General features: G+C 37.0%; 1 protein-coding gene and 1 pseudogene across 2 annotated transcripts in view; one reads left to right on the top strand and one right to left on the bottom strand.

Moving 5' to 3' along the window:
• The window catches only part of AP1G1 (adaptor-related protein complex 1, gamma 1 subunit), an 86,101-nt gene that overhangs the window by 45,073 nt on the left and 13,620 nt on the right, over window positions 1-27,408 (bottom strand). The window contains exons 2-3 of one of the 2 annotated variants that reach the window (XM_006878632.1): window positions 15,051-15,254; window positions 2,583-2,707 (exon numbers count right to left, since the gene is read on the bottom strand). In XM_006878632.1, the coding sequence (XP_006878694.1) occupies window positions 2,583-2,707; window positions 15,051-15,251 (326 nt within the window). In that variant the 5' untranslated portion in view covers window positions 15,252-15,254. Of the gene's footprint in view, window positions 1-2,582; window positions 2,708-15,050; window positions 15,256-27,408 lie in introns of those variants that run through there. The other variant, XM_006878633.1, reaches the window with a different exon arrangement.
• Window positions 22,931-27,408, top strand: part of LOC102873136 — a 6,023-nt pseudogene continuing 1,545 nt past the window's right edge.

The raw sequence follows: 27,408 nt of genomic DNA on the forward strand, positions 1-27,408 counted from the left end.
TAGTTACAAAATATATAATTACTTCACAAGCTTATTATAGTCTCCTATTCTTTTCCAAATAACAGTGTGAAGCTAGATTTCCTCCATATATGTCAATCAAGGTTATACAAGATACTGAATCCACAAGTAGTTATCTGTTTCTATTAGGCTAGACATTAGATTGATAAAAATGTAAACCAAAAAATGTTCTTCTCAAAAAATTTTTTATTCTAGAAAACTACTACTGAGTTTCTTATTGAAAGAAAATTCATTCATGTAAAGAGGTAAACAGGTTCATTAGTGGTTATAAATGAATCAATATTTAGTCTTCTAGCAGAATAAAGAACGATAAAAAGAAACTCAAATATAAATTAGCCAAAATTTCCAACTTGTCAACAATCTGAAAATTTTAAGATAAAATGAAGCTTGAGGAAAAGTTTAATGGCTCCTCAAAAAGCTAAACACAGAATTTACTAAAGGATCCAGCAAGTCCATCCTTATGAATATACCCAAAAGACTTGAAAGTGGAACAAAATCATTGCAGCATTATTCACAATAGCCAAAAGGTGGATACAGCCATGGACAGATAATGAATAAATAAAATGTAGACAAAATCTTGTTCAGTCATAAAGAGAAATGAAGGTCTGGTCCCTGCTACAATACAGATCAATCCTGAAAACACGCTGAATGAAGTTAGCTGGACATAATATAACAAATATTCTATGATTTCACTTAAATGAAAGATCCAGAAAAGGTAAATGCTTAAAGACTAAATCTAATCAGTATAAAAGCCAAACAGTATTTAATCAGTGTTCTGGAGCCTTACAGGTAGAAGAGGACAATAAGGAAAGACTTCTTACTGTATAGTGAGTTTCTATTTGCAATGCTGAAAAACTTTCGGAAACAGTAATAATGGTTGCCCAACATGGTGAGTGTAATTATTATCACAGAACTATATACTTTCAAATGAACAAGATAATATTTTGTTATATATTTTACCATAATAAAATTTAATTTTCTGAAAATGAAATAAGAGTATTAACATTGATGGGCTCAGTTTCCAAGAATATTTAATTGCTTTTTCAATCATTTTCAATGATTAAGCATGATTACATAATGAATGCTAAAATATGAGATCCATTTTCTAAATATTTAATTCCATGATCTTGAATGTTTTTAGTCTTTTTCCTAGACCAGTATGAATGATAAAGATAACATTCACTAATAAGTATAAAGAGTACTGTTATCAGAACAAATACCCAAGCAACAAGCAAACCAATAAAATGATCCAAAATTATATGACTATGTTTGGAATGAAATACCAATTCCAAACTACTTGAATTGAAAACAATGCTCTTTTAAATTCACTCAACACTTGACTGAGCCTCATTAAAATTAAATGCAAATGTTTCTTATTTGACCTTGGGCTTCACTTTACAGTTTTTATCGTGCTACAAATCTATGCTTAAGTTTGGTATTAACTCTCTGATATGAATTTGCTGCTAGGCCTGACTTGCTAAGTTATCAACATGTGACTGAAAGCTTGAATACTAAGAGCACTAGAGCATGCAAGAACAAAAATTAAGGAAATTCTCTTAGAGGTTTGTCCAAGAAAAAATGAATAACAGATTCACTGAATATCTAGAATGTAAACCCCATGACAACCAAAAGATATATACATTTTATTTACTCTTTATCCCAACTACCTGTAATAGCTTCTGGAACTTAAAAAGTGTGTATGAACTGTTGAATGAACCAGGCAATTTTGTACTTTCATTATGAATACTTATCTCAAGACAAAAAAATCAGGAGTTCTCTCAAAATGAAGTTCATGGACTTAATGTAAATGGACTAAATGATACACTTAAAATTACAAACAAATCATATTTGTTGTTTTGGCATTTTTCATTACACACTAGAAAAACTTAAAGTAGAACATTTAATTACCAATGAGAATGTAAACGTTCCAGTATTTGTAAAATGATCACCTATTTATGTGAGAACAGAGATATGCCAATGAAAATGGTAAAAGATTTAACTGAAAGACACACTGAAATAATGGTACTTTTAATCCTTTATAGCCATCAGAACTTGCAGAACTTTCTAAGAGGAAATTTCCACATGAGGAATGGTGGGGAAAACACTAATTTCTTTGCCTGGAGTCCTCTAAATTCTCAAAACGGTAAGCACTGTTCAGTTTAAAATCTAATTAAATTAAAGATTGGACTAGTATATCAATAAAGCAATTAACATGAAGAAGAAAAAAAAAGACTATCCACAAAGTTAGCAGGACTCAGTAAACTGCATGAAACTACAATCTCAGATGGCAAGCAAGACTTTCTCTTTTACTTTATATGGCATTAACTCAAAATATGCACTGGTAATTCTTTAACAAATTTATAGTTTCATTACTCATGGTACTCAAAGACCTACTGAAAATATAAGAAAGTACAGATTTTACCAGTCTTTTCTTTCTTTAATTATCTTCTGCTTCATCTCTGTACACACAACCTGCTGAGCCAAGAGCAATCCAAATACATTGGGAGTAAAATAAAATCAGTAATTAGATGCTTTTGGTGGCATGATAAGAAGGAAACACGTACTTCTTGATACAGTTGGTCATGAGAAGATGGACATCTTGCCTTTCGTCTAACAGCAGCATTGCCCCTAAATAGCCAATACGTTTGTCTGTGAATTTTTGAGACGCAATAAGCTTGAGGCACTCCAACTATAAAAGACAAAAAGAAAGAATCAAGACATTATACCACATTCTAGAAAACAGTATTTTAAACCCAGAATCTGTATATGATTAAATAGATATTAAAACATAAAATTGCTCTTTGGATATTCTTATACTAGGACTCAGGCATCAGAGCAGATAATCTAGTAAAAACCCTATGACATTTGTTATCTAAACAATCCATTAATTTTACTTAAGTCCTACAGACTCATACAAACACAAACTAGTATAGTATAATAAGCTATCAATACATCAAATTCCTAATTTTATCCCCAAATTACATCAATTATGCACCTAACTCATATATGTATTAAGGTCAAATTCTTATGTCAAACATCAGAAAGCTCAGAAACAACTACAACTATGAAGTTGTTGTTGTTGTTACATGCCGTCAAGTGGTCTGCAACTCATAGCGATCCTATGTACAACAGACCTAAACCCTGCTCTGTCCTGTGCCAATCTCACTGTCTCTGACACACCTACCCCCATTATCCCAATCACTGAATCAGTGCACCTCATAAAGGGTCTTCCCTCCTACGCTATCTGCCCCTCCACCCTCCCAAGCATGACGTCCTTCTCCAAGGACTGGTCCCTCCTTGTAACATGTCCAAAATATGTCAGATGAAGCTTCAGAATCCTTGCCTGCAGGGAGCATCCTGGTTTAACACTCTCCAGGACAAACCTGTTCGTTTTCTTAACAGTCCATGGTATACTCAAAACTCTTTCCAGTACTACAGCTCAAAGGCATCAATTCTTCTTCTATCCTCCCTAATCACTGTCCAGCTCTCTGATGCATAGCAGGTAATTGCAAAGACCATGGCCTGTATCAGGCGCACCTTAGTCTCCAGAATGACACCACTGCTCTTCAGTACTTTAGAAAGGTCCCTAACAGCTGACTTGCCCATCGCAATATGTCTTTTAATTTCCTGGCTGCTGGTGCCAAGAGTGTTGACTGTGCAGCCAAGCCAACTAAAGCTGTGAACAATCTCAATCTCTTCACCATCCATCCTGATGCTGCCAATTGGCCCAGTGGTGAAAATCTTCATCTTCTTGATACTGAGCCTCAATCCATATTTAAGGCAAGCGCCTCAGGTCCTCCTCTGTCTCAGCAAGCAGGGTGTGTCATCTGCGTAAAGCAGATTGTTGATGAATCTTCAACCAATCCTGGCGGCACACTTCTCCTCATACAGCCCAGCATCCTGGATAATCTCTTCTGCATATTGATTGAAAAGGTATGGAGATAGGACACATCCCTGGTATATACCCTTCCCAATTTTGAACCAAAGAGTGTTTCCTTGCTCTGTTTTGATAGTAACTAGAAAGATACTAAAGTGCAAAATAATGTTCTAAGCATTGGTAAAGAACAACTGGAAAAAAGGCAATTAAGTAACTAATTTTAATCTAATGTGTTAAGAGTGACAGTTAGGGACTGGACCAAGTCTGACATGGGAGAGATAAGAATTCAGAAATCATATCGTTTAGAAGAGGTTAAATATATACATAAAGAATAATTTTTTTAAAATGCAAGCACAATCCAAAAAGTAGTATTTTAAACCCAATACTGTAAATTCCAGAGGAAAACTCAATAGTGGAATTAACTTGAAATGTTTTATATGATCTCTTGTAAAAAGTAAGTCCTCAGGGTTTAAGAGCTCTTGTACTTAAAACAGTTTGCTTGCTTCTTTTCTTGAAAATAATTAAGAGCTCTTGTACTTAAAACAGTTTGCTTGCTTCTTTTCTTGAAAATAATCACTTTGATATACTACATAATCACTCTACGTTGGCAAACACAGTAAATGCCAAGTAGTTCCTCTAGAGCAGTGACTTAAGGACAGACAAAAGTCAGAATCTCCAAAAGTTTTCCAGACGCTGGAATCACTCACTACATTTCAAGATAAGATAATCAAATGGAGATCTATGTATATAGGAAGTTAAGGAATATAAGACTATTTTCCATATGAAATAGCCTAAGAAGTTAGGAAGTGAAGTTGTAGAAACTAAAATAACCCCCAAAGAAAACAGTTTCAAGCTATTCAAAATATGCTTTCTCAATGTACCTATGTTAAAATAAAAACTACACCATGACCAGATAAAAAACAAAAACTAAAAGGAATTGAATGACTGAACATGACAAAGACACAGAGGTTCAAACCAAAATAAACTAACTTAAAAGCCTGGTTTAAAACTTTGAAAAAATTAAACCACAGAAAAGAAAGGATAAAATGTAGGTGTTCTGTGACTCTACTTCAGGAACAAGTATTTCTTTCTCAGAGGCAACCAATTTGAAGAGAAAGTCTAAAAGAAATGGCATCTGATAAACACCCTCAAGAAAAGAACAAATGTGATTTTACACTACACTCAGGTGGCCTGCTACATGCTGAGGACTCTTTATCTTCAGGACTATTATCAATATTTTCAAAACTTGGGTAAAAAGAAGAAACAAACTACAATGGAGGAATGAATAAAGGAGTGAGCATCCACTTCTGAAAAGTAACTGTTAAAAACAAAATGCTACACTCTTGTATGAGTCCAAGAACAGAGGAGAAAGAGTAATAGATTCACTGTGTCTGTTCCTTGACCAAAAGCCTCAAATTCACTGAACAGTACTTGCTGTTACGTGCCATCAAGTCCACTTTGACTCGAGAGGAGTCCACTCTGATTCTCAAAGCAATCTATAAAAAAGCAAACTGAAATCGGGCCCTAATTTTTTTGCCATCCTCAAAATCTCCACCATGCTCAATGAGTTGTAGCCATTGTGTTGAGGATCTACCTTTCTTTCCGTGATCTTCTGCTTTTCCAAGCAAAAGGGCTATTTCAAAGAACTCCTGACAACGTTTTGACAGTCTTTCTTGTAAGGACAGGTGCTCTAAGTCCATAAAGAGTTATGCTGATAACCAAAAGGTCTCACCTCTCTAATGGTTCAAACCCATCAGATGCTCCAAGGAAGAAAAATGGGTAACCTCCTCCCCTGTAACTTACAGCCCCAGAAACCATAGGGTCAGCTATGCGTTGGTTCTGATTTGACAGCAATGAGTTTGAGGGGGTTTATTTGTTGTTGCTTTAGTTTCTTCTACCCGAACTTCCTCCAAAACAGACTTATTTGTTCTCCTGACAGTCACTAGTATAGTCTGTATAATTGGCTAACACCATTATTCTTCGGCATTGATTCTTCTTCGGTCTTCCCTAGTCACAGCCCAATTTTCACATGTTCGGGAAGTACCTAAAAATACCACGGCTTGGGTCAGATGCACCTTGGTCTTCAAACTGGTAGCACACTAGAGAGAAAGGACAACAGGTTTTCCAAATGCAACACATCTGTTGACTTCTTGCTGTACACCCAGGCACTCATTGTGGATTCAAGTAATATAATTTGTTGACAATTTCAATTTTTTATCCATTTATTTCACTATTGCTTATTGATCCAGTTGTGAGAGTATTTTGTTTTCTTGATGTTGTGATACAATTTATGTGTTTTCTCTTTTACAGTAAATGCTTCAAGTGTTCTTCACTTTCTGCAAGCAAGCAAATTTGTGTCATCTGCATAACACAGGTTATTGCGTCTTCTGTCAACACAGGTTGTTGCGTCTTCTGTCAATCTGACTGCCACATTCTTCACACAGTCTAGCTTCTTGAATTACTTACTCAGCATATAGACTGACTGGGTATGGAGGACATATAAACCAGATCATGTATTTTCTCATTTTAAATCACAGTGTTCCCTTTACTGTGTTTGGAAAATGGCTTCTAGTACTGCTTAATCTAAACCAATTAGTTGTCATTATCTGTATTCCGAACATAAATACTATTGGAGTACACCAAAATATTTAACTACAACTGCAAGGTAAAGGGAATATATCTGGCTTGTGGCTGAAAAGGTAATATAACAATACTGGAATTTTTTAAAATTCAGATAAATAACTTATATCTGCTTCAAAGTTGGTAACTTATTTTAAAACATAACAAATAGGTATGTGAGGGGTCTTAAAACAATTTTTGGGGAAAAAACTAAAAAGAACTAAAAAACTAAATCAGAACTTCATAAAAATACAACTTAATCATGCCAGAGATCACCTTTCAACCACAAAGTAGACACGTCTATATCAGGGAAGTATAAACTCCTTAATACAATCAATCAAATTGGGTCAAAAGGATAGCCAAAATAAGGATGTGCCTCAAGCAAAGCTCAGAAGGCCAGAAGCAGCAGGAAAGAAGGATAAGTGGAAACAGAAGAAGCCAAAGAGGAAGGAAAGGGTACTGTCCCACTAGAAGGATTGCAAACAATGGAACAATGTTAAAAAAAACTGGTACAAATGGCTGAAAGGAAAACTAATTTGCTCTATAAACTTTCACCAAAATCATAAATAAAAAGTTCACAGATAAATTAGTAAGTGAAAAAAATAGTCTTTTTTAGATGTCTTTAAATCATAGTGGACAACTTCTGTGCTATTCTGTAATATCTGTAGAAGATACACAGTATGTATTACCTGCCTATAATCTACAGTTACTTCTGTGCCACTGGCAGTTCTGTATTCTTCATTTACTAACTCTTCACCATTTTTTCTTTTGCTAACATCCCTTAACCTCTTATTGTTTTATTTGCTTTTCCACAACAATTTTCTCCCCTACCTTCTGCCTGCTCATTTCCTATGCTAAGGAGACTGATTGTGAGAATGCATCCCTACTAACTGATTTCCCCCCACCCTTTTAAATCTTTCTCAATTGTGAGGGGTTTTGTGTAATTTTGTACTTCCATCAGCCTGACTTCTAAGTAATTATATATTCTGGTTTATTTAGCAAATTCCTCCCATATACCAGATTACAAATATCGAGATACCTTCCTCAACACTTTAGAAAGATATATGTAAGAAAACCAATACTTAAGATAAACGTGATGTACGTAATATTACACAGTTTTATATAATCTACTGTGGAGAAGAGTTAGTTAGGAAAGGAACCAAATTCCATTCTTTCTAAATAGCACAGGGTGGAAGAGAAACATCTCAGTTGGGAATCCAGACTCCCAACCCTGGTTTTAGTTCTGAACCAATGCTGTTTGTTGTTAAGTTGCTATAGAGTTAATTCTGATACATGGCAACCCTGTGTGGTACAGACCAGCAATACTCTAAAGGGCTTTCTTAGCTGTACTCTTGACAGACAGGAACTCTGGCGGCCAAGCAGGGAAGGAGCTGTTCTGTCAATCCAAAGGCAAGTGATTTGAGCCCACCACCTGCTCCACAGGTGAAAGATGGATAATCTCTTCCCATACAATTTGAAAACCCGCTGGAGGGTCAACTATGAGTTGGTCCTGGCTTCAAGGTAATGAACTGGTTGAGAGAATCTTAACAGAAAGAGATCACCTACTCTTTTCATTCATAATATCTCTGGGTGGTTTAAAATTAATCAACTTTTATGTTAGTAATCAGGTACAATAAATTTATTGCATCATCAGCTAGAACCTTTTCAAAAGTAGTCATTAGCCTGGGCCCTGGTTTCCTCCTCACTGAGATAACTAAGACATTTCTGTGAAGACAATCTTTAACAGTTGTACCTCTACTTTCTGCCATCAAGGCAGATAGTTACTATTCCTTCCAGCTGAACCTTGAAACGGCCCTAGAAGTCTTCCCACCAGAAACATTCTCAGAACACATTCCAGGCTACCATTAATAACAAGCACGAGATTGACATTATCAGCCCTCGTTGGTACAAATGACTGATACTCAGCTTAATAAGTCGTTCCCAAATCTGACTGATGAAATTCACCTGGCAAAATTTTGAACCTAGATTCTATCCTCAGGACTCTCCAATGGAGTTGCTGTTGTTGATGATTTCCTCCAAGTTGAGCATGATTCACAGCAATCCTATGAACAAAAGGCCTAAAGCCCCTCTACTAGTATTGACATTTATCAAAGTTCACAGAGTTTCCGGAGGCACGTTATTTAGGAAGTGGCAGTGGATGTGGCTTATAGCTTGACAGTTCAATTTCTATAAACATCTTCTATATTATTCTTAAAGTGTCAATTTATTTTAAATGTCAAAGCAATTTCTAAAGAACTTTACTAGATTTCTGGTCTTGGTATGATTTCCTAAAGCAAACAGAACTCTGGTGGTCTAGTAGTAAGAATTAGTACTGCCAACCCCAAAGCAAATAGTTCAAATTCACCAGCTGCACTGAGGGAGAAAGATGGGCAATTTCCTCCTGTGTTATTGTCTCTGCAAATTTGCTGGAACATTAGCTATTAACAATATAAATGTTTATCAATATTTAATCTACTTGCCCTTTAGAAAAACTACACATATTTTGATAGCTTTTAAAACAGCTTCCCATAAGGTCAAATACACACATACCTTTACTTCTGAATTTAACATTTGAGCATTTTTGTTGTGAGCAATCTACTCTGACAAAAAAATACAATTTATTTTTTTTTACAGAAATTTTGGGGTTTCATTCATTCATTGTTGCACTGTTTTCTTCACCCTCCTCCCCAGTTCGTTCTTCTTCCCCCCCCCCTCGAATGTCTGTTTTAATTGTCCAATTGCCACAGTGCTTGTCAAAGCCAGTTCTGATTAATCTCCTTTGTCAGTGTGTCCCTTGCCATTCCCTATCACTCCTCCCTGAGAGAGACTTCACCCTGAGTCATAAGGAAAAGGGGATGGTGTATTCTCTTAGCTACTTCCTGCTGAAAAGGGACGCTGTAGGTTTCAGGGTGAAGGTCTTCTCTCACTACTTCTAAAGGGCCCCTTTGGCAGTAGGAAACACATAGACTATTATGGAGATTGATTCTGGAATTTAGATGCACTGTTATCAATTGTGCTTAGCCGTACATGTTCATATCCTTGAAGATGTATCATGGATGTGTTGCAGCCTAGAAGATACAAATTTAACTAACAAGTTAAAAGTGCATGAGTCAAAAATTGAAAAGCAATAATATTCCGAGTAGAGGTTCTAATAGTGGCACAAATCAAGTTACAGAGGTAAGGTGGTTCTTACAATAAAAGGCCTGTAGACTAGCACTTTGTCTATTATAGTGTAGAGTTTAGGAACCACAAGTGAGATCTAGTTCTTTTTTTAAAGTTGCCTTTATCTAATATTCAGAAATAACTTTCTTGCTTATATATGTATTACACATTTTCCCCTAAATTTTGTTTTGTTGAGAAAATATACAGCTAAACATAGCAGTTCAACAGTCCCTATCTTGTATAATTTCATGACATTTATTATATCCTTCAGGTTATATAACTAATTACTCTTATCCTCTTTTTCTGAATTGTTATTCCTTCAATAACATAAATTCACTGCTCTCTCAGTTGTTTCAAGTCAGTAAATCACACGGGAGATTATCTCAAATGGAGCCACTGATGAATTTAAACTACCAAGAGAGGTCTCAGCATTAAGGTTAGAAGCCCAATTCCCTCTCCCTCCTTTCCCAGCCCAGGTGACTATTTCATAGTAATTCTATCTGTGTGTAAACTTTTCCTTAGCTTTTTATTTTGGTCTTCCACTTTTCTTTTCATGCCTTAACTGCAACTCCAAGCCTTTTCCCATTTCTTCCTTTATAGTCTTTTGCTTTTTAAATGAATGCTGATGGTACATGCTGTCTTAAAACCTCTGTAAAGCAAGGTAGGGCAAAAACAATTAATAAACTTAACAGAAGCCACTATTTCTAGATCTAGACTAACCTCAACAATAAATAGGTTTCAGAGTTGCATGTGACTAAGTTTTAATACTCTCACAAATAGTTGTGTGGACTTATAACAAATCCCTCAAAAATCTCTGATTTTGTTTCCAGATAGGTAGTCTGAAACTATTACCCATCCTAGGTCTATACTGTAAAATTTAAATGACACATTTTAAATGTGGCTACTCTATTGACTCAATGCCACGGAATTTGTGAGCTGAAACTGATTCCGTTTCCAAGGCTATAAATCTATAAATCTTCACAGTTTACAGTTGTCTTATTGTTCTCCTACGGAGTGATTAGTGAATTTGAACAGCCAACCTTTCAGTTAGTGGAACTATTCTACTCTATCACCCGGACTCTTTAACTTTTATATATAACTTTTAATTTTATATACGTGGTCCAGATTTTAGAGAGCATCATACTGGTAAAAAGCAAAGAGACAGATAAAATCAGTAATGTATCTGGTTAGCCCAATATATTTTTTTAAGTTATTTTTTTTTATTTTTTTTAAGTTCTTCTTTAATATCTAACATAAAAATTAAATATTTTAATTTTTTGTGCTGAAATGAAATATAATAGGCATTTTACACGTACACTGTATCTCAATTTGAATATATTTTCATCAGAACCACCAAAATGATAATTAAATTTCACTTAATTTTCAATTGATAGTCATATATACAGTTGTTCCAAGAATGTGTAAAGTTTTCCAACAACTAGATCAAGTATCTTCCACAAAAATATATCATTTCCTTTAGTATTTGCTTTTATTGCACTAACCATGTTTAACTAATGGCTACTATAATGAACAGTGCAGGTCTAAAACACAAAATGCAATTAAAGGGTGGCTATCATTATACATAATTAAATGACAATGGCACTGTGATCCATTCATGCAGGATCTAAATATTAACTGTTTTATAAGCATGTTTTTGTTGCTGTGTACTGTCAGGTTGAAACTGATTCATAGCTGACCCTCCAGTGGGTTTTTAGAGGCAGTGTAACTGCATGGGAGGAGACTGCCCATCTTTCTCCATAGAACAGCTGGTGGATTTCAACTACATGTCTTTTTTTTAAATTATTATTAAATTTTATTAGTTTTAATGAACATTTACAGAGATTTTGGATTTTCATTCATTCCTTGTTGCAGAACTACATGTCTTTAGGTTGGCAGCATAGCATATAACAGCTCATTCCAATCTGTAGGGTCCCAGTTACTGACAAGAGTAGGGTTATAACGTAATCAAAGAAAAGAAACAGTAAAGAAATTAAAATTACGATTCCCATTACTATTCCAATAAAGGGGGGGGTACCAAAATTGTAGTAGTTACCCTAAGTATTAACACTTGCCATTTAAAAATGAGTATTTTATCAAGTAACTAAGTTCTATAATATCTAAAACAGGTAGGTAGACCTAGGAGCTTATTTATTTAAATATGTTACAGAAATGAATATCAGAAAAAAAAAACACATACGTAGCTCTTTTACAAAATGAAATATCTAATAAAGTGTTAAATCGTTGCTAAGATTTAAAATTCAAGTGTCTAGAGGAGCTCTGGTGGCCTAATGGCAAGAAACTGCACTGCAATCCTGAAGATGTGCAGTTAGAATCCACCAGATGCCCTGCTGGAAGATGAGGGGCAACCTACTGAACCCGTCAGATCCAACTTGATGGTAACAACAAGAAAAGAAAAAAACAACTAAAAGAAGACAGATGTGTGTTCAATACGCCACAATCCAATTTGGACATTTTATGCATAAGGTCTTTTTCTAGTCCACCTGAATTCCTTTCTAAAGAACCTATCCAAAGAACTATGTAAAGAAAGACATACAGCTTTGAATACCCAGGGGTAAAGGTGGGGGGGGGATGTCTATTTTTAAAGAACCCCTTTGGGAACATGCAAGTTTACTATTTCCAAAATGTTATTAATGGTTATCTCTGAATTGAGGGGTTCAGTGTTCTCCTCAACTTAGTTATTTTACTCTATCAGATTTCTGCAAATCCAACCTACTGTGACTAAATTAAACAAATTAAGAAAAATACATAGCTATCTATTTGTTTTCTACTGTTATGGCTCATATAGATAGCCTACTGAATCAATTTCTGATATGGTAAAAGCAATCACTTGAAACTACAGTTCAGGACTTAATTATGTCTGTTTTGCAATGTAAAAATTTTTCTGTGAATATTGAAGCAAGAAAATAAGAGTTTCTTACTCCAAAACACACATATTTAATGAGCTATCATAAAGTTATAAAATTATCACATCACTTTTAATATATTTTATATTTAACACAGGTTTAAATATAAAGATAGGCCTCTATTTGTAAAATCATGATCACAAAGAGCAATATGGGGAAAAAATGCTCACCATATATTAAGTAAAAGAGTAACATGGTATATAAAACTAATGCTGTAAGCTATGTAGGGAGATCTGGTGGCCTAACGGGTAAGGAATAAGGAGTTAGTTGTGCTGGCAAGCCAAGACAAGTGGTTTGAATTTATCAGCCACCCTGTGGGCAGAAAGATGGGCAATCTCCTCCCAGGCCATTTACAGCCTCATAAAACTCATCAGAGATAGGATCTGGTTCTGACTCAACAGCAATGAACATCACCACAGAGAACACCTTATATCTGGTTCTCCTTTCTTTCTTTCTAACACTTTAATTTTTCTTTTGGGAATTAATGCACTCTCATGCTTCATCATGAATTTCCAAAGACATTCCCAGCTCCAAGAGAGGATACTGTTGTTGATGTGTACTATAGAGTTGGAACTGACCTACAGCTGACCCTCTAGTGGGTTTTCCAAGACAGTTCATCACACTGGAGAATGTCCATCTTTCTCTGGCAAAGCAGCTGGCAGATTAGAACCGTGTGCCTTCAGGATTATAGCACAGCTTCTTACCATTAGGCCACCAGAGCTCCCTAAAACAGCATATAAAACTGAACCAAGTCAGTCTGATATGGCTTAATCACAGTACCTTTTCTTTAAAATACACAAAACACAAATGAGGGCCTGGAAGAGAGCAACAGGTTTCACTCACATTGAAGTAACTAACTAAATAGGAGAAAAGCAGATGGACATCTTTCCCAGGGGAAAACCATCCTAGTAAGTATATGAATAATTATTAACTTTGAATAATGGAAATATAGGTGCTGTTTTGCTCTGCCTGCTTAGTGCTGCACATTCTTTTGATAAAGTATTTCCCTTAAAAGCCAATTTACTATATAATACAATTTTTAAGTAAAATAAAATTTAATAGCATTAGTAAGAAATTTAAAAAACAAACACCAGTCCATTCCCCCTTCTCTTTGACTCATTTCCCCTTATCATAATATAAATAAAAGAAGAAATCACTATCAACAAACATGTTGTTGATTTCTGCTGAGTTGAGCACAACACATAGTGACCATATGAACAAAGGCCTGAAGCCTTTCTACTACTATTGTCATTTATCAAAGTTGATAGTTTCCATAGGCATGTTGTTTAGGAAGTGGATGCCACACTTATCAACAAGCATATTAAGTTAAAACTCAGAAGACTCAGTAGGAAAATCTGTAAGGAAGGTGTCACAGCGATCAGGGTATGAGGCAATTAGTACAAAATCCTTAAATGCTACTAGTTGGCAACTATTTAATTTCTTCAACTTAAAAACACAATTGCTATTAATATAATCTTGTGCATAGAGAAAATAATTAACAGAACATTTAGTAAATATTTTTTTTATAACCATTAATGTCAGGCCCTCTGATGCAAAACAACCTACTTGTGAAACTTTAAGTAAGCCAGTTGCTACCACCAAACACTGCTCTGATCCAGATAATGAAATATTCCCAATGAAAAGTAAAGTTGATGGCTATAGCACGCTTTTCTAGGTCAGTGGTTTGTCCACTGAATGCTACTTTCAGACCCACAATGATCATCATATTATACAAAATTCTCAAACTCATTGCTATCAAATCATAACTGACTCATAGCTGACCAGCGGGTTTTCAACAGGTTATATGGGAGGAGATTGCCCAGCACAGCGTTTGGGTTAGTGGCAGGACTCCTTGGACCACGCCACCGGTACAGGACTATCAAAAGAACCTCCCTTTAACATCACTGTTATAAAAAAGGACAGACATGGGGGCTTGGTTAGAGAATGGGAAAAACCTGGATAGATAATGAACACTGCATTAGAACAGGTGAAGGAAAGAACTTTCCAAAAGGAATATGTCGTCATTGTTATGTGCCGCTGAGTCGTAGACAACTCATAGCAAACCTATGAACGAAAGACCTGAACACTTGTATAACTTGGGTCATTTCTCCACGTTCATAGTTTCCAGAGCAAACCATTTTGAAAGTGGATGCCACTCCTGCTTCCAAGCTTGTTTTAATCAGGGAGCTCCCACCAAATAGTGTCCACCTCAGGTAACGATTATTGGATTTGGCACATCAGTGTCAAAATACAATTACATATGCATGACAATAATCTTAGATAAGGGGGTTCACTGCAGGGTGGACTACGAGGGTGGGGGAAAAAATTCACAACAATGAATAGAAAAAGAAAGAACAAACCTCCCTGACAGGAAAAATAACAACACTTTCTGAGTTACAGTGTAAGTCAAACAAGAGTATCTTGGTTGTATGTGACTCGGGCCATCCTACCTGTCCAAAGTGAGCAGGGTAGCCCAGCATGTGCATATATAGCAATTTTGCCACATTCCGACACCGGTACGTATTATCTTCTTCTCTAAAAGATGATCGGATTGCAGCACATTCTTTCTGGATCATTTCTCGTTCCTCTGCTTGTGTTCGGGCTGTCCGGATGGTCCGGATCAGCTCCCGCAATCTGATGGGGGCTGGCATCCTCTGGATGTGAAAAACATTAAATAGAGATATTCACATTTTTTACTGCCAAAACCACTCATACAATATTACATACACATTTAAATTCTGACTGAGTTTTTTTAAGAATTCAAGACTTGCTAAGGCCAGTACCACAATGCTTCATTGAGCAAATTTTTTTTTCAATATCCATACACACTTTATTACAGATCTGGGAGGACGGCAAGTTGGCCTCAAGCAAAACTATTTCTTACAAACTCTTCACCTCTCTAAAGTTCTGGAAAGGCTACCAAAAATGTACAGCAATAAACTTCAAATTAAGCAAAATGAGACACATAATGCATATGTATTATGTAAATCTATCATTAATGTAAAAATATCTCAGGAACTAACTCAATCTAAATCTTCACCCAATTTTTAAGGTAATAAGAAAATATCAATGCTTAATATAGGTCCCAAGGCGGCACAAATGTTTGGCACTTGTCTACTAACCTATTCATTTTTAAAGATATGTTGCAGCACCACAAAAGAAAGGCTGGTGATCTGCTTCTGTAAAGAAAGTGCTGAGTTGTTCTACTCAGTAACATATGGTATTACAGTGCATGAGTCAACTCAGTGACAATGGGTTTTGGTTTTGCAAGTCCAATCTTCAAGAATATAGAACTTTTTTTTTTAAACTGCTATACACCTTAACATAGCTCAACAAAAAAATCAGACGTTTTTGATGTTTAACCTATAGCACTGGGGCCACTAACCTGCAGAACTAGGGCCAACTAAGCAAGTTCCATAGAGTCAAACTCAATAAACTATGAGAAGACCAACTACAGGTTAAAACACTAATCAGTCTTGGTACACCAGGTACTCTTTGTCCCCATTTTCAGAAAGAATTTCTTTTTACATTAACCCTAATTTAGCAGGTAGAAAAAAAGAAGTTTAAACACTCACGATCAATCAAGATAAATCACAAATACTCTGCTTAAAAACAAAACAAAGGGAAAAAACCTCCAAAACAAAAACCTTTCTTCTAAGACCACAAAGATTCTACAAAGCTATCACCATCACTGACAAACTATTCATCACTGACAAACCCTAAATCTAGGCCCATGATAGTATAGTCCAACAAGGAAAAAGGAATCACAGGAGTTTAAGCTGAGAGAAATGCGAGTTATCTGAAGGAAATTTACAGCCAACAGTCACAGAATCACAGAAATGTCATTTATCCACTAACTATGAAGGAAATGAAAGACCTAGGCTATTTACTACCTTGTTCAAGGTCACATCATAATTAGTTATTGGCCTGAAGTCTCATGACCACTCTACTCCACACTCCCCCTTCATTATTAACCTGCTTTCAGTTTAGGGGAAAAGGTGCAACTTTTAACAATTTACTCCTTACTACTTCATTTTATATCACAAGAAAGTATCTTAAAGGCATGTATGAGAAGCAAAAATGTATTCATACAAGAATTTAGAAAATGAAAGTTCTTATTCCAGGGAAGATGACGTGAGCCCATTCTATCCTGTTTCTCTCTCTGAATACAACTACACATCGTAGCCAAAACACATGCCACAGCAACCTAAGAACTCTGAAAAGTAAATGACAGTTGGTAGGTGGGAAAGGAGACCAAAATTTGAAATCAGCCTCTTTTGAGGCTGACTCAAAAAAGTCAAAAGTCATAATGGTCAAACTGGAATCAACTCACAGGTGATCTTCCAGCAGATTTTCGAAACTATGAACCACACAGTTCTCCCGTGGAGCCACTGGTGGATTTAAACCATCAGAGAGCTCAGTCTTTGGGTAGCAGAACAATTTCCTTTAGACTAACCCTAACCCTAGTCCTAAACCTAATCCTACAGACTATGCCACTAGAGTTCCTTGTTGTTGTTATGTGCCGTTGGGTTGCCTGCAATTCAAAGCAACCCTATGTATACGTACAACAGCTCTGAATCCTGGTCTATCCTGAGCCAACCTCTGACACGCCCGGCCCCATTATCCTAGTCACTAAGTAAATCTATCTCATCCAGGGTCCTCCTCTCTTACACTGTCATTCCACCCTCCCAAGCATGATGTCCCTCTCCAAGGGTATGTCCAAAGTATGTCATACAAAGCTTCAGAAACCTTGCCTTCAAGGAGAAGCCTGGTTTCACCCTCTCTAGGAAGAACCTACTTGGTCTCCTAGCAGTCCACAATATATTCATTACTCTTCTCCAGCATCACAGCTCAAAAGCATCAATTCTTCTTCTATCATCCTTAGTTATTATCCAATTTTCTGCAGCCCAAACACCACATGTAGACTGAAATATTTCGAAGAAAAACCCTTTCTTTCCAGTCCAAACATCAGGAAATGAGGTCATTACAGATCAAGGACAAAGTGCACAATTTTCCCTTTTGGTTTCATACAACAAAAAATCAATTTTACCATATGTTCAAGTAAAGAAAAAACCCTTTAATGAAATAATTAAGATCTAGTTAATCAGTTAAAGAAATATACTTGGGATAGTCAACAGACTAGTGAGTAGAGCCGTCAGGTCGCCTGCGACTCATAGCAACCCTATGTACAACAGACCTAAACTCTGCCCTATCCTGTGCCAATCTCATCATCTCCAACATACCTGCCCCCAATACCCCAGTCACTGAATCAATCTATCTCATCGAGGGTCTTCCTCTCCTGCGCTGTCCCCTCAACCCTCCCAAGCATGACGTCCCTCTCCAAGGACTGGTCCCTCCTTGCAACATGTCCAAAGTATGTCAGACAAAGCTTCAGAATCCTTGCCTCCAAGGAACAGCCCGGCTTCACCCTCTTCAGGACAAATCTGTTTGTTTTCCTAGCAGTCCATGATATATTCAATACTCTTTTCCAATAGCTCAGAAGGCATCAATTCTTCTTCTATCATCCCTAGTCATTGTCCAGTTCTCCGATGCATAGCAAGTAATTGCAAAGACCATGGTCTGTATCAGGTGCACCTTAGTCTCCAGACTGACATCTTCGCACTTCAGCACTTTAGAGAGGTCTCTAACTACAGACTTTCCCATTGCAATACGTCTTCTAATTTCCTGGCTACTGTTGCCAAGAGTGCTGACTGTGGATCCAAGCAAACCAAAACTGTGAAAAATCTCAATCTCTTCATCATCCATTATGACACTGACAATCAGCCCAGTGGTGAGAATCTTTTTCTTGATATTGAGTCTCAATCCATACTGAAAACTGCAGTCCCTGACCTTCCACAGCAAGTGCTTCAGGTCCTGTTCAGTTTCAACAAGCAAGGTTGTGTCATTTGCATAACGCAGATTGTTGATGATTCTTCCTCCAATCCTGATGCCACATTTCTCCTCAGAGCCCAGCCTCCCCGATAATCTGTTCTGCATAAAGCTTGAAAAAGTATAGAGACAGGATACAGCCCTGGCATACACCCTTTCCAATTTTGAGCCATGCAGGGTTTCCTTGCTCTGTTCTGACAACTGCCTCCTGAGAGAGTTACTAATTGTTCCAACCTACTTGTACATTTGACCATTAGTGAAATAAAATAATCATACTGTAAAGTCATGGAATGTTGTGTGTGAAAGGTGTATTAAAACAGTCATTGTTTGCTCTATAAAAGATAAAACTAAAGTTCTTATATAAAGTCTCACCAGGAAGGTGAAGCAGTTTTCTACAATAATAATCTAAAGATGGGATCTACTTAGGGAGTGGGAGAATGGTTAGGGGTTTCTATTGAGCTGAACCATGGTATTATTATTATAGGTGATCAAGTTTTTTCTAATTCACAGTGACCCTATGCACAAAAGAGTGAACCAGAGTTGAACCTTAAAGGTAAAATGTCTAGTAAGGAATTCCTGAATGGGGGCTGACATATGGTGCCCTCCAAACAGAAAGTGAGAAAAGCTTTTCTATAAATTTGTGTTCTCGCTGATTTTTTTAAAGGGGATGATATTTTTAAAATGTAGGGAGATAGGCAAGAGATCTGGAAAAGTCAGCAGTTAAACCTACCAGCTATTGCTTGAAGAAAGACGAGAGAGTCTCATATAAAGATTTATAGCTTTGGAAACCCAATGGGGCAGTTCCACTCTGTTTACAGGGTCAATATGAGTTAGAAATGACATTAAGGCAGTGGAAGCATCTAAGGAGGTGGAGTAAAGACAAAAGCTTCAGAAACTTGTATTTCTCTTTATTTCTAACTTCAGTACATAAGTTAGTCTATGATGATGGTATTTTTAGACATTACTAACTCTAAGAAAGAGAATAATAAGAAACTAGTCTCCACATTTTTATCAAAGTACAAAAATGAGGGCAACACACCACAGGAAACAAGTATTAGAAGTAAAAGTACAAGAGAAAGTACAAATGATGGGTATAGAACTGGAGCCACTAAGCCAATACCACCCCCATACACCCTCCCAAGTCTCTGACCATTAATAAACCTTACAGGTTTCATAGTTTGGTTGCAAGTGAAAAATTAAAGAACAAAATGAAGTTTTTAAATTTTTCAAACGCATGTTCTTGCAATCACAGTAAACATTCCCATAATCAGTATCTATGGATCACCAAAGTCTCATTAAAGAATAATTTTTTTTTACCTACAAAGACAAAATAAATATCTTAAAACATGTATACATTGCTTAACATTCAGGCAATGTCTGACTGCATGCACATAGGTGAGTGGTCCCCATAAGGTTTTTGGTGTTCTGGTTTTAAAGGAAAAGCAGTTCTTTTTTATTATTACCCCTAATGATTTGTAAAAGAAGCCGTGGCAGTATGATGAAATACATTTGGGCTGCTAACCAAAATGCCAGCAGTATGAATACACCATCTACTCTGCTGGCAAAAGACAAAAAGATTTATAGCCTCAGAAATCCAATGGAGGGTCACCATGAGTGAGAAGTCAAGAAATGACTTGATAGCTATAGGTCTGGTGGGGGTTTTTTTTCTGGTAATGGTTTTAAAGAACCTAGTGCAAACTCTTGCAGCTCTAGACCACAAGTGAGATAGAGGACATGGTTCATGTTCTCAGACTTTGTCCAGCAGGCAGGCTATAGTGGGAGCTTAAGAGCCCTGAACTGCTCCTGCTACTCCAGAGAGCAGGAAAGCAGGGCTGGGAATGCTCCATTTCTGCTTCCCCTGCGCCCTCTCTCTCCTCTCCCTCTGGCTCCTGTCACCATCTCAGTCACTGATGGCTGGATCATCTACTGGTGCCTACACCTCCATCTTTCTTCAGAAGTTCCACTGGTGGTGGTGGCGGTGGCGGTGGCAGCAGCAGCAGCAGCAGCAGGACAGCCAAAAGCAGGCGCCCATAAGCTTTTAAAATGCTATTTGCACACTGTCCAAATCAACAATGGACATTAACTGACACATATCCGTAACCAACTAGCACTGTCAGTCAAGAATCCTAGGGCAAGCCATCTGACTTCTCTAAGGCTCTGTGTTCCATCAACCAAAAAGTAAGGGTATCAGGGAAACAGCTCTAAAAATTGGAGACCAAATATGTGATGATTATACTATGTATCATGTGAAAATTCTCACCCCTGGGTCAATTGGCAGCATCATGACAGACAGGGAAGAGACTGAGATTGTTAACAGCTTCAGTTTGCTTGGCTCCACCAGCAGCCAAAAAAATAAAAGACATATTGCATTGAAAAAGTCTGCTGTTAGGGATCGCTCCAAAGTACTGAAGAGCAACGATGTCAGTCTGGAGACTAAGGTACACCTGACCAAAGCCATAGTCTTTGGAATTACTTGCCATGCAACAGAAAGCTGGACAATGACTAGGGATGATAGAAGAATTGATGCCCTGGAGCTATGGTGCTGGAGACGAGTACTGAATATACTATGGACTGCTAGGAAAACAGGTTCATCCTAGAAAGGGTGAGAACAGGCTGCTTCTTGAAGGCAAGGATTCTGAAGCTTCATCTGACACACTTTGGACATGTTGCAAGGAGGACCAATCCTTGGAGAGGGACACAGATCATGCTTCAGAGGATGGAGGGACATCGCAAGAGAGTAAGACCCTCAAAGAGATGGACTGATTCAGTAACTAGGGTAATAGGGGTAGGTGTGTCAGAGACAGAAGGACTGACAGAGGATAGAGCAGTTCTCAGAACTGTTGTACATAGGGTTGCTATGAGTTGTAGGTGACTTGATGGCACATAACAACAACAATTATTTATCATACCCTACTTTCAGTTCATTTAAGGTTAAAAGCTTCATCCTTTATGCAGAGGTCAAACATATAAACAAGAAAATATCAGTTATATTAAACTTTAATAATTAGCAAACATATACACTATAAATCAAACCAAATGCGTTGCTGTTGAGTTGATTCTAATTCACAGAAAAGCCTTACAGATGAGTGAAGAACTCCTTCCTAGGGTTTCTCCTCCAAGAAAGATGTGCAATCTCCTCCTGTGCAATTTACCATCTCTGAAAACCCACTACAAGTTCATCTATGGGTCAGTTCTAACTTGATGGTTCACAACAACAATAACATACAGATTTGACATAGATCAAATTTTTAATTTCTAAAGAGTTACCAAAAACTATTAGTATTCAAAGTGTTTTGGATTTCAGAATTGAGATAAGAGATATAGACCTATATAGTTCAAAGTAACCTTAAGAGTAAAGAGAAAAGATAAAAGCAAACTGGGTCAGGGAAGAAAATGTGCAACAAGGAAAGAATGGAAATCCAAGTTCTGTATAAACTTTGATTAAAATCTCAATTAAAAGAAAAAGAATGGAGGGAAGAGAATAACAACAATTACTACAACAGTGAAACACAGTTAAAATCAACCTTAATTAGGTTTCTACTGAAGACCAGAATACTACTTTTTTTTTTAATAAACAGCATACATTAAAAAAAAAAAAGAGTAAAGTTACCTAGGTTTGAATCTCAGTTTCACTACTTATTAGCTATGAGTCCTTGAATAATGATCTAATCTCTCAAAGCTTCCAGTTTCTCATCTAAATGTAGAGAATACATACTTTCAAGGGTTGATATGAGAATTAAATGAGGATATATGTAAATGAGGATTGTTCATTTTAAAAAAATCTTTTTTCATTTCTCAAAAGTACCAATATCCAGTTAAAAACACTTAAAATGCAACAAGCTTAAAATGCCTATCATAAGTAACAATAATAAACTCTTTTTAGAAGGGAAACTACTCAGCAGGTTTTCTGTGGTAGTTAAACTGCACACGAGAAAGTTGTCCAGCTTTCTCCTGTGGAGCAGCTTTTGGGTTCAAACCACATGCCTTTGGGTTACCCGCTGTGGGTTACCCACAACTCCTTGTCCACTAGGACACTGGAGCTCCCAGTATAATGCATCACAGTAATGACTTTAATAGAGAACATAACTTTGTGTTGTTGTTAGGTACCATTTTATTTTTGTGTGTGTGTGTGTTTCAGAGTTTATTTTTTTTTAAAGTTTATTTAACAATAGGTAATAAGAAATCAAATTTAGCAGTCTATAGTGATCCAAAGTTCATATTTGTAAGTAATCAACTTTATAATGCATGATTTATAACAGTTGAGGGTTTCTGCTTTAAGTTTTACAGAAACTGGGGGGCCAAGGTGAGGAGGAAGAAAGCAAATGAAGAAACCCAAGGGACAATTTGCATGTAAAAATCATCCCACAGGGCGGCAAGCAGCCCGGCAGAGCGCCGACAACATGTTGGATACCAAGGTAAAAGTTGCAGTCTGGGTCGGCCCATGAACCAACGAGAACTGGAACTGAATACCAAGTGCGTGGTAGAAATGGAAGGGAATCAAACAGTCCTGCACCCGCCTCCTTCCAACACCAAACAGGGAGAAAGGAAACCTCCCAAGCACCATGCGAACCTGAGTTTGAAGTCAATGAGTCAAGTGCAACACACAGTGACCCTGTGAACAACAGATCTGAACCCTGTCCTATACTGTGCCGTCTTTATCATCTCTGACATACTTGAGCCTATTGTCTAACAGATTTGTCCTGGAAAGGGTTAAACCGGGTGGCTCCTTGGAGGCAAGGATTCTGAGGCTCCGTCTAACATACTTTGGACATGTTGTGAGGAGAGACCGGTCCTTGGAGAGGGACATCATGCTTGGGAGGGTGGAGGGGCAGCGCAGGAGAGGAAGGCCCTCTATGAGGTGGATTGATTCAATGACTGGGATAATTGGGATGGGAGTGTCAGAGACAGTGCGATTGGCACAGGACAGAGCGGAGTTTAGGGCTGTTGTACATAGGGTCGCTATGAGTCGCAGGCAACTCGACGGACAGCACATAACAACAAGAACAACATTGTCTACAGAACATTACTAAGAATTTTTTTAAAAAAACTACATTTAAAAAAACAAACACATGTCATGTAGCCAATAGAGAGGTCATTACATGCAGCCATTAAAACATCTACTTTACACCAAAGGAATTCTCATTTCACTTGTTAAGAGTAGAAAAGCTTTAAACTAGAAATAAGAAAGAGAAAGAAGAAATGAAGGTGTGGACATTAAATGGAAACAGCTTTAGAAAAGAATGTTGCTTGTAAAAACGTTGCTTATGAGCAAAGAAGCAGAGGACACAAGCACTCAAAAGGCCTACTTCTCTGAGGCCACTGAGTTTGCTGGCAAAAAGCATTCCATTTTCTTTACAATCCAAAAAACCTCAAATAGCATCACAATTAGTTTGTAATACAACCTTCATCAAGAAATGTGTTTAACAAGATCAACATTTACTCTTAATGTTGAAGAACAATACAAAATTAAATCTGCAGAATAACCAACTTCTAAAAAACGATGTCATTCATTCACCTTTTGTTGTTGTGTGCTGTCAAGCTGCTATCAATTTATTTGGCTCACAACTAACCCCTCAGGGGGTTTTCAAAGTTTATCCCGCAGGAAGAGACTGCTCATTCTTCTCCCATAGAGTAGCTGCTGGGTTCACACCACGTGCCTTCAGGACTATAGCACAGCTACTTACCACTAGACCACCAGAGATCCCTTCTTCTGTACTTACTGGTTTCACTATCTAATCCAACCGGGTATTATTGTATGGAACAAACAAACAAGTGTTTAACTATGAATTAAAAGGTTGGTGAGACAAACACACCAGAGGGTAACTTGAAAGACAGGCCTGGTGATTTGTTTCCAAAAGGTCATAGCTTTGAAAATTCTATAGAGCAGCTCTACTCAGCACATGAGTAGTCATGGGTCCAAAACAGAGTTGACAGCAACTAACCACAAAACCATCAAGGGATGAGAAAGACATGTTAAAGTCAAACACTGTTATTGTGGTAATTCATATCGTTTATACCTGTTTACAGTATGTATATCAATGGCTTTAGTTAACTAAGTATTACTATATTTTATACTCATTACGCAAGTTTTAATATATTTTACACTCATTATGCCTTATATATGAGCCCTGGTAGCACAATGATTAAGCACTCTGGTGCTTACCAAAGATCTGTGGTTGAAATCTAACGGTCAGTCCATGGGAGAAAGATTACAACCTTGGAAAACTTAAGGAGTTCTTCCACTCTGTCCTACCAGGTGGTTATGAGTTATGACTCAACTATAAAAGGTTTGGCTCTTGGTTGGGTATGTATTACACACTTTTATTAAAATAAAATGGTCTCTTTTTTATAGTATTTTCGCTTTGGTGTGCTCATGGCAAGAAGCTACACTGTAATCCCAGAGGTATGTGGTTCGAATCCACCAGAAGCTCTGCTGGAGAAGGAGGGGCAATCTCCTCCTGTACCAGTCAGATCCGATTTGACAGTACACACACACACACACACACACACATTTTTACAAAAGAAAACTATAATAATACACCTCTAATACAACCCAATATAAAATAAAAATGTTTAAAAGAAATACACCTCTAGGGGTATTTGTACTAGAGGGCAAATCAGGTTGCACCATCTGGTGGCCTTGTAAGTAGAAAAAGGATGGGAAGGTAACTGAAAACTCAAGTTTGATTTAATGAGGTAGAGAGATTTTTATACTATTTTGTAGATAAATATACTTCCTTTTCAGTAATAATTAGGTAGTAAAAACAGCAATGACAAAAGGGAAAAAAAATGATCAATAAGTGTAATCAAAATCCAACTTAACACTAATCAAATAAAATTCTTTATTCTTCCCACCGTAATATTAGTAAAAACATCCTAATCCTCTTGAGTTATCAAGAAGTGTCACAAAATCCTCAAAACAAAATTTCTGGTTTTTAAAAACACGCCTTAGAGGAGATATATTTTCAAGGTTATCAGTAAATAACTAGCATGAATACAGTGGACTTTTTAACTTCTGAATGGTTTCTGGTCGCTACTGTAGTACAGTGGTTAAAGAATTCACTATTAACCAAAAGAGCAGTTACTTTAAACCCACTAGATATTCTGTAACAAAAAGTTAAGGCACTCACTCCACTTCCTTATTAAAATTTACATTCTTTGAATGTGCAAGGAACTAGTTCTACTCTGTTTTACAGAGTCACTATGAGTCAGAATCAATTTAATGGCAGTGGAGTTTTCTGACATCTTTCAAGTAACATTCAGGTATTATTTAAATAATAAAATTTGCTTGAAATTAAAAATAAATTAACAAGAAATACTAATGGGTTAAGAAAAAAAAAGGAAAATTCTAAGTTTTCAAACTTATAAAATGCTATTCCTCTCCAAAGGGCAGAGTTTTGCTTAACTAAGAGCACTTTTCTAACAGATGACTAGTATTTCCTTCATGAACTCAAGTTCTGTTAATTCTTGATCCCAAGCTCCAATAATGAATGTAGGCAAAAGAAATTGCAAAGAACAGGGAACAAAGAGAATTACAATAAAGATAGTATCAATACCAAATTTTAATCTATGTTTTTAACATTTACAAAGATGTCCCTGTTTAAAGATTAAGGTGCAATTAACTCAAGCCATGGTATCCTCAATTGCTTCACATGCATATGAAAGTTGGACAATAAGGAAAAGAGAAGAAGAATGGATGCCTTTGAATTGTAGTGTTATGGAGGACTAAGCTCTGGTGGCATAGTCAGTTACTGAAGATTTGCACTGCTAACCCAAAGGCTGCACTGCTCTGGAGGTTCGATTCCACCAAGGGCGTTTGGGAGACATACAATCTTCTCCCAGGGGATTTACAGCCTCAGAAACCCACTGGAGGATCACCTATGGCTGACAATGAAAGAGAGCCAAAGGAACAAACAAACATCTTGGATGAAGTGAAGACAGGGTGTTCACGGGATGCAAGAACGGTGGCATTTCATCTTACAAAGTTCAGATATATTATCCAGGGGAGCCAGTATTTGAAAAAGATATTAGGCATGGAAAAGTAAAGAGATAGTGAAGGAGAAGACATTCATTCCTCAATGAGACAAACTGACTCACAGTAACTGCAACAATGGACTTTACTTTTGAGTATGGCACAAAATTGGGAGGAGCTTTTTCAATCTGCTGTCCATAGGATCATTACAAATCAATCAGCTCAACAGTACTTAACAAGAAGTTAGAAACAGAGGGAGAAAGTCTTACTGAAAACACCCTAAATTATATAATACCTAGCAACAAATTTAGCAAGAAAAGTATAGGAACTATATGGTGGGACCAAATTTAGAAGGCTTAGCCCATATTATAAGACGGTCGACAAATGCAGCAAGAAATACACAACCAAGAGAGGATAAAATGATGAATGGGGCCCTCTAAAGATTAAATCCCTGTGCTCATCAAAAACTTTTTCCAACAGGGTAAAAAGAAAACCTACTGACTGGAAAAAACATTTGGCAATACAATCTCAGACAAGGCTCTCCTAACAAAAGTTTACAGACTACTACAAGGGCTCTCCAAGAAAAAGATAGATAACCCAATTACAAAATGGGCAAGAAACATGGAAAGACTTTGCACAGAGGAAGACATTCGAACTGACAGTAAGAGAGATGCATATCAAAACCACAATGAGATACCATCTTACCCCAGCAGCAATGGCAACGTTTAACAGGATAACAAAGCAATAAATGTTGGAGAAGATGTGCAGACACACAAATTCTCATATACTGTTGATGGGTTTGAAAAATGGTACAACCACTCTGGAAGGCAGCTTGGCATTTCCTCAAAAAGCTGAACACAGGGAGCTCTGGTGGCCTACTGGCAAGAAGCTGCACTGCAATCCCAGAGGTGCGTGGTTGAATCTACCAGATACTCTGCTGGAGGAGG

This window comes from Elephantulus edwardii, unplaced genomic scaffold (genome assembly GCF_000299155.1).
Source record: "Elephantulus edwardii isolate Elephantulus edwardi_28Jun2011 unplaced genomic scaffold, EleEdw1.0 scaffold00001, whole genome shotgun sequence".
NCBI lineage: Eukaryota > Metazoa > Chordata > Mammalia > Macroscelidea > Macroscelididae > Elephantulus > Elephantulus edwardii.